We start from the raw sequence: 9,256 nt of genomic DNA on the forward strand, positions 1-9,256 counted from the left end.
TATATTTGTATGTATGTATATGATAATTAAAAGTGACAGCTATATTAATATATATAAAAGGAAAATGTGTACTTTGCCAGCTGTAACAAGTGACATTTGATTAGGAAACACCTCATCTCGAATTGAATGACCAATAATGATTTTGGAGAAGTAACTATTTCCTCCAACACCATACTGCCGCCAAGATCCAAATCGTGCTTTTCTACTTGCTCTTTCGTTTTCATCCATTTATGGGATTTACCAGCCTGGAAAAAGTGAAAAAAAAAATAGAAAAAAGGTTTCCCTTTGTATCATTTTTTTTTTTGTTAAAATTAACTTTGGAATTGTTAAAATTAATTGTATACATATATATAAGTAAATAATTTTGTAGCCCTTAGCTTTGGCCTCGATTCAAAAAATCGTGCTTGTATTATTTTTTTTAAAAAAATAAATCATATCATATATTAAAAAAGGACAAACAAATCCATGGATTATATGTTAATTCTATCAAGAACTCGTTTATTTATTAAAAATTATAATTGGTGATAGCAGTGCGGCTATTCAAATATGTTAAGAGGGTATTTGGGAGAGTTTAAAAGCTCTTGCAAACAGCTTATAAGCTGTTTTAGAGCTTTTAAGCTCTCAAATTTTGTTTGGCAAAAATTTTTAAAAACAGCTTATAAGCTGTCAAAATAAGCTGTTTGACAGTTTATAAGCTGTTTTTAAAAAATTAAGAGGGAAGGTACTTTTTTCAAAAAGATCATATTTTAATATTCTTTCTCTCTAAAATATCCTTAAAGATTTTCATAAATCTCCATCATATCCTCCACTCATTAAATATTAAATATTATTTTTTTAAAAAAATTACAAATTACTAAATTTTTCTAAAGTAAAATATTAAAAAAATTATTTTTTAATATATGTTTATTCTAAAACTATTTTCATATGTGTATAACTCAAAATTTTATTGTCATAGAATTATACCCTTTTTGGTAATTTTAACAATAAAAGATCTTATAATACCAAACATATCAACATGTTTAAGTTGTTTAAAATAATTTTACCCAAATACTTTAACAGCTTATTTTTAAAATAAGTTTTAACAGCTTATAAGCTCGTAAAACAGCTTTTATAAGTTCTTTTTAATAAGATTAGCCAAACACCCTCTAAATAGTACATTATAATTAGTATTCTCTAACAATCCCCTCCATATAATTACACTAACTTGTAATACATAGATAAAACTATTAAAATGGGTTGAGTCTGTTGGCTTAGCTCATCGTGCATCGTCAAATAAGCGAGATAAATTGAAATTTTTCAACCCACCAAAATAACTTGTGGTGGAGTTTTGTTCAATTCGGTCCAACCTGCTTATTGTTGACAATTCCTAACCTACCCAAATGGGGGGCTAGTCAGCCGCCCCACCCCCATCAACTAGTATGTTTAAGTGGGTTGTGGGTTGGCTCATCCCGTCACTCTATATATCCATATGCATTGACTATAATCTTGACTATAATATCTAGCACTCTTTGTCACTTTACAAAAAAAATATAGACAGAGGTAATTGTGCAGCTTAACTAACAATCTAAACGTTACATTTCAACTATTTTCGTCAAAAATAGTTCGACTACGAGTTTATGAGATGATGTAGAGATATTTATCAGTTAGATTAGCCCTCTCAATTCATATATGGAGTGAAAAATAATATTTTAATATAAAAAATAAAAAAAATTCATAGATCGAATCGAATAAGATACTCGTTTTATAAAATTAATCCATAAGACTGTAAATAAAGAGTTTTTGTATTTCTTCAAAATTCCAAAAAACATATGACAATCAAAGATTAATAGCATTCTTCTAAAGATGATGATAAATACAATTATAATATCACCTAATATTTGCCTCCAACCTCAACGATGGTGAGATCTCTACAATGTATCCGATCCTTCTTTAAAAAAATCCCATCATTATTCATTAAGAAATATTAATGTTATTTTGAATATTTAAAAAACAATGGGGAGGATATTTGATAGCAAAGTTGTGTGGATAAGCATCAAAGGCGGCGACATATCTTTTCAATAGTACTACTTGTTTGGTTGGATTTTTGTTTTATTATTATTATTATTATAAAAAAAGAAAAAAAGAATAGATAATAATAATATAGTATTATTTTGGACCATCTAACATTAATTCATTGTCGTGAACGAGAACCGTTCATATATGATGGTGATCATGTTACTCACTTATCAGTTATATATATATAAAAAAAAAAGGCATTATAAAGCGTGTTTATGTTACTTTTATTGAGCATATATATGATATATTATAAAAAAATTTATGAATTTGTCAATACAGATCAATTTTTTGAAATGAATATTTTACTCAAATCAATTGACAATTCATAAAAAATTATTATTTTTTATGTTAAAATTATTATTTTTTATTACATATTAAAATCAAATGGACCTTTCTCATAAAAGAGTTTCAACGTCATTCGGTTAGTCTCATTAATTTTCCAACAAATATCTTGCTCACAATATTTAAAGAATGAAAATAAACATTTAATTTGGGCAAATAAAATTAATGTCATTCACCATCCTCTATATAAAATTAATTTAAAATCCCCGGTTATTAAAAATTCAGAGATATTTGTCTATTTGCCAATGTTTTTTGCGCTTGCTTTTTAAAACGAGGTTTTTAAAATATCGTTGTTTTTACATGGGAGTTGTTTTTTTTTTATTTTTATTTTTGAAATTTCACACGGACGCTAAATGTAATTTATTGCAAAATCTTTTTTTTTAATTCATCCAACATGTTTCTGTAATATTATATTAAAATAAAAATATCTGTGGGAAGCAAACACAATTATGCTGAAACTTATACCTAGTCAGCATACATCTGTCAGAATAATAATATGATTCATTGCCCACATGAGTGAAGTTGGCCTTGTGAATTTAATTTGATAACTGTCTTCCAAGAAATTGGCTACAATACAAATGAATATCAGGGGAGGGCACTCATTAGTCATTATGATATTCAAATCCAAGTAATACAAGTAACTTTGTTCTTAGCTCCATAATATTTATTGAACCAAATTCTTTACATAAATTAGCATTTGGCTGCACATTTTCGTATTGGTATAGTTCGCTTTTTATAACGAAATAAACCAAAAAACGAAAAAAAGAATAAAAAGGTAAAAGGAAATGGTAAAAAAAAATTTCCAAAAAAAAATGCAAAGGACCAACATATATATTGGAAAAGTGGTCACACCACTATACCATTTTATTACACTTAGGGTCCGTTTGAAGTTGGTGATAAAACAAATAATATATGACAAATAAATAAGAAATGATGGTTAATATAAGATTTAATGTAATTGATAAATTATAGTTTGTTTGATTTGATTGATTATATTTTATATAAAAATACTAAATTATTATTTTGTCCTTTTAATAATTAATAAAATATGAATATTATTATTTATAAAGGATAATATAGTAATTTAAATTTAATGATTTGATTGATGTAAGATAAATAATTAATGATTTGATTGATGTGAGATAAATAATTGAAAGATGGATAAACAATATGACAAAAAAACGTGAGACTAGATAAGATAATTTATACCTAGATTACTAATATTAAACTTCAAATGGACCCTTTATATAATACTAGCGGAGCGCGATACACACATACGTGTTTCGAAGAAAAAGTACATTATGAAATAGGTATTTTTTTAATGAATTTTTTTTTTAAAATTTTCGAAAATCGAAATGATAGATGAAAAAATAAAATAGAAAGACAAATGAAAAATTGTGTTGATATTTAAGTGAAAAATCAGAGATATACATGTATCGGTGTAATTTTTCGAGTTGGAGAGTGAAAAATACATATTGAGATCGCTCCTACGAGTCTGGTTAGAGCACAGCTGTGCAAAAATTGATGAGATGTAAATATATTATTTCAACAACACGTTTAATTATTGATATTTATCTAGATCGATATATCATATAAAGTAAATGTCCATCATCATACATTATGCAACGAGAATAAATTATGGAGTTATGGTTTTACTTGGGCAAAGATGATAAATTAATAATATGACACTGTTTGGTGTGAAGGACAACACATTGATTGATTAACAATCATTGTTTTGTTCAATGATTGACACAAGTTTTTTTCAAGAATTAGTGACATGCACCATTGTCTAATTCAAGTATATTGATTTAAAATTCTTATATTATTAATCCATCATCATCCAATTCATGGACCAAATTTGATTTTTGTAATCATTTAAGAAGTAACTGGATAAAATTCTGAAAATTTAAATAGATATCATGATATGTTGAAGTTAAACATGAAATATATCTTAACCAATATAAGAGATGCGTTTATTTTACTTCTTTATTTTTATGCACAAAAAATAGAAAACAATATATTTATGTAATTACGTTCTGATCCGTTAATCTTTAAATAGTTAATAAAATATAAGTTCATTAATTAACAAGACGATTTCTAAAATTAAAAACTTGATAGTAATTTTTTAATTAAAGACAGATTTCTATAAATATCTAATCCCCTATACATCGCACCATTTTCATTCTTCCAACATACGCGTCTGTACGGACAGGACAGTACGCGGTCCTCTTCCTCCGTAGATCCATATATACGGCTAGAAGCTTTCCATTTCTCCATTTTTGATACTTTTTCTCTGGATTGAATCCCTTATTCGTCGTTGACGCGTTTCCTTGATGGGTTTATCGTTTTCTTTCATGGATCAGAACGGGGGCTCGGCCGTGGACCCCTCGCCGGAGCCGGGGCTGGGGGACTTGCCGGAGAGCTGCGTGGCGTCGGTGCTGGTGTACCTAGACCCGCCGCAGATCTGCAGGCTCTCGAGCTTGAACAGGGCTTTCAGGGGGGCGTCGTACGCGGACTTTGTTTGGGAGTCCAAGCTGCCTGTGAATTGTGATTCTGTTTTGCAAAGGGTTTTTGGCGAGGAAGATGGTGTTTTTTGCGAGGGTTCGTGTAAAAGGGATATCTATTCCAGGCTTTGTAGGCCGAATTCTTTTGATGGTGGCACCAAGGTGTGATTTTTTAAGCCCTTTTATTGACGATTTATTATTGTTTTTGGAAGTTCTTTTGATTTGATTATAGAAGATGTTTATGTGTATCTTGTTTTGATTTCTGGACATTTTGGATGAGTGTTTCTTGGGGAGATCTTTCGATTTTTAGTTGTTATCAGATTTTCTAAGGAAATGGTTTTATGTGAGAGCTGAAATGAATATTGATTTGTGGGATGTAAAATGAAATGGGAATAAATTTTTTTTTTAAATTTTCTGAAATTTTGGTTCCTTCTTTGGATGTTAAGAAAAATAATGGAATTTTTTTGAGAAATGAGGGGAGACTGATTGGGGAATATAGTGACATGTCTGGAAATCCGACCCCTTCTTTTCTGATATTATCAAAACAGATCATATTGAATATAATGACTCTTTTATGTGCAGAAAGTGTGGTTGGATAAGTCCACAGGCAAGACTTTTATGTCATTATCGTCCAATGGATTGTCGATAACAGGGATTGATGACAGGAGATACTGGAGTCGGATTCCAACCGAAGAATCGAGGTGAGGGTTTCAGAATATCACCATTCAATACTCGCACTTTGAAAAAACTGAATTTTTAGGTGGGCTGTTATTTGGTTGATGTGTTGTGTCCTGGTATCTTGTGGTGTTTCTCCTCGAGATTCCAACTAGTAAAAATTCTTATCCATTTGGTGCTCCTCTTTTAGGATGTTCCAGTTTGAATGTAGAGATTATGAGATTTCTTTGTGCATATGCGTGCCCGAGGATCTTAAATAGCTGAAAGTGATCTTTGAGTTCAGGATTGAGAATTTGTGTTTTAGGTTTGGAAGTTTTTCATTTGGGATAGATTGTCCCTCTGCTGGGTTATCTCCTTACTCAACTACAAGCACTTGGTTTTTGCATGATTGTTTTGTCAGATTTTATCGTTTTTACATTAAGATAAATCACAATGCAGGACCATTTTGTTCAATGTTGTCCAAGAACAGTTTATGGTTATGCTATCGTGCAAGTATTCGAATCTCTTCTTATGATAACTAGTTACCTGATTGCATGATTCGAGAGTCTGACATCAAAGTTTAGTCGTAGTTATCAAACAATACGGAATGTGTTATCCGCTTGTACGTGTTAGAATCAAGAGCTGATGCTGATTTACGGCAGATGCAGTGCAGTGAACTGGAAAATGAGAAGCTACATGTGTAGTATCGTTGAGTCTTAGAATTGGTGGAGTCTGATGACAGTCAATTGGATTAGTAGCTGCAAATGATCACAAAACATTTGTTTAGCAGAGTATTTTGGGGGTTAATGGCTATAACTATATCTTTTTGGCACAACGGATGCAAGGGCGTATGCTGTAATTTGTTAGTTTTGTCAGTTGGTTAGATGATTCCATTAACATGTAATCGAAATTCAACTAAGTTTACATTTTTCTTGATCTAGGTTCCAGTCTGTTGCGTATCTCCAGCAAATATGGTGGTTCCAAGTCGATGGTGAGATCGAGTTCCCATTCCCACCCGGCACCTACAGCCTCTTTTTCCGTCTCCAACTGGGACGCACCCATAAGAGATTCGGAAGGCGTGTTTGCAACTCAGAACATGTGCACGGTTGGGACAAAAAACCTGTTCGATTCCATATCTCAACTTCCGAAGGCCAGAAGGCAACTAAACAATGTTACCTGACAGAGCCTGGAAAATGGATTCATTATCATGCTGGAAATTTCGTTGTCCCGAGTTCTTGCAGATCGATGAGAGTCAAGTTTTCAATGACTCAGATCGATTGTACGCACACGAAAGGCGGTCTTTGTGTAGATTCTGTACTTGTGTATCCTGTGGAGTATAGGGAAAGGTTGCAGCATTTTTAATTGCATCCCATCTCATTGTAGGGAGTAGGATGTTTAGATGTCTATCATTTATTTTGTGAAGAATCGAATTCTGGATCACGAGGCTTGTAAAATGTAAGATATGAGCTGGGTTTATATATATATATATATATATATATATATATATATATATATATGTAGACAATGCTGTTTAATTTTCAAATATAACGATCAATCGTGAAGATAAGTCTTTTACCCACCTAAAAAAAATAAATTGTGATACGATCTCATGGATCAATAATTTATGAAACATATTTTGAAGATATTATCTTTTACATACAAAAATCTCGTGAGACTGTTTTACGGATCAATTTTGTGAAATTGGATCTTTTATTTGTTATTAGCAATCGTGACATGTGTTTGATAATTCAATTATTTGGAAAAAACGTAAAAAATTATAACAGAGAAAAAAACATGTAAGTTTTCAGAAAGTAAAAAAACTTTGTAAAAATTCTCGTGAGACTGTCTTACGCATTAATTTTGTAAAACTAGATCTTTTAATTGTTACTACCAACCGTTACACGTGATTTTCACGTGTTTGACAATTCAATTATTTGGGAAAAAACGTAAAAAAAAAAAAGTTATAATAGAGAAAAAACATGTGAGTTTGGAAGAAGTAAAGGGAATTTGTAAAAATGTGGTTGGATAATTTAATAAAAACGTATAATAGAATTTGAAAAATAAAATAAGAGAAAATAAGATAATGATGTTAGAGAAAAATGAGAATATATTAGTCATTTGAGATAAAAATTCAAAAAAATATGTGTTAAATTTAAGGGTAAAATAGAAGAAAATTTTGGTGTGATTTGATAAAAAAAAAAACGGTTAGTATAAAACTTTCATCTATTATAATATAGTATAATATAATATAGTATAGTATAGTATAGTATAGATATAGATATTATAGATAGTATAGATATGTGTGCATATAGATAAATAGATAGACAATGGTGTTTAATTTTCACATAATAACAACCAATTGTGAAGATATTATCTTTTACACACAAAAGATCTTGTGAGATGTCTTACTGATCAATTTTGTGACACATCTTTTTATTTGATTCATACATAAAAAAATATTATTTTTTATGCCAAAATATTATTTTTTTGTGTAAATCTTTTGTGAGATTGTTTTACGGATCTTTATTTGTGAGACGGGTCAATCTTGCTTGTATTCAATAAAAAATAATACTTTTGTTAAAAAAAATAAATTTTTTTAATGAATACTTATTTAGAAAATTTATCTCACAAAATTTATTCGTAAAATCGTCTCATATGAGTTTTTATATATTTATTATTGTAGACAGTGGCATGATTGAACTATCTCACATATCTTCACAAGTGACCTACTATAACAAGAAATAAGGGGATAAAAATATTTTGGGAGAATACCCAATCTAAGAATGATGTTATATCTATATCAAAAATTTTGAATTAATTCTTATGTCACAAATAAATCAATACAAAAATTTCGTTAGTCAAAATCTCGTTATATATCGAATACAAAATTTTGTCATATAATATCAAATATCACAATATAATATTAATATAAATATCAATGTATGCGTTATAGAACGTCTCTTTTAACATTATTTTAAATATAATACATTTTTCAATCTTTTCAGTTTTTTCCTTATGAAAACTGAAAAGTTCCCTAATCATGTATATTAAACAAATATAGCAAGTGTTTAAAACGCTAATTATTAAAAATAAAATAAAATCCTTAAAAATGAATTCCTTTTATTCGTGAGGGGACACTAATTATAGTCTTTAGATTTATTTCTGTGTGAGTAAATTTACCCACGGGCATGATGATTATCTAATCTTTTACACAAGATTTCCTTGTACTCGAGCGTGGACTTTAATTACATGAGATGATAAAATAATTGGCACGCGATGTAATAATTAATTTGGTATTTATGTACAATACATAACCAATTAATAATATTTTTTAATTAAAAAAATAGATTTTTTTTATAATTTTCTGTTTTAATAATAATGTTTTATAATTATCTACCATATAATTATTTTTTTATATTTATATTTATCTTTTTAATATTAACATTAAGTTATAAATTTTTATTTTGGTTTTTTTATTATAAATAATTATATGTTTTAATTGTATTAATTAAGTAGTTGTTTTAGTTTATTTGTAATATTGAAGATGTTGTAATTCTTAATGGTTATATACAAAGAAATTTTAATTTATTTATAATGTACTAAGAATTATTTGAGTTTCTTCATAATTTTTTTTAAAAATATATTTTCATAGAATTTTTTTTAAAAAAATATTGTTCGGGATTACCCTCTCCCGATCCCGA

At 28.9% G+C, this 9,256-nt stretch overlaps 1 protein-coding gene across 1 annotated transcript; it reads left to right on the top strand.

Moving 5' to 3' along the window:
* The first annotated feature begins 4,580 nt into the window (after positions 1-4,580).
* LOC140863687 (F-box protein PP2-A12-like) lies at positions 4,581-7,037 on the top strand. The gene is made up of 3 exons (XM_073267285.1): positions 4,581-5,063; positions 5,484-5,602; positions 6,497-7,037. Exons 1-3 carry the CDS (start codon positions 4,731-4,733, stop codon positions 6,915-6,917), a joined length of 873 nt encoding a protein of 290 aa, XP_073123386.1. The 5' UTR covers positions 4,581-4,730; the 3' UTR covers positions 6,918-7,037.
* Positions 7,038-9,256: the final 2,219 nt, after the last annotated feature.

Source organism: Henckelia pumila, chromosome 4 (assembly GCF_033568475.1).
Source record: "Henckelia pumila isolate YLH828 chromosome 4, ASM3356847v2, whole genome shotgun sequence".
In the NCBI taxonomy this organism is placed as follows: domain Eukaryota; kingdom Viridiplantae; phylum Streptophyta; class Magnoliopsida; order Lamiales; family Gesneriaceae; genus Henckelia; species Henckelia pumila.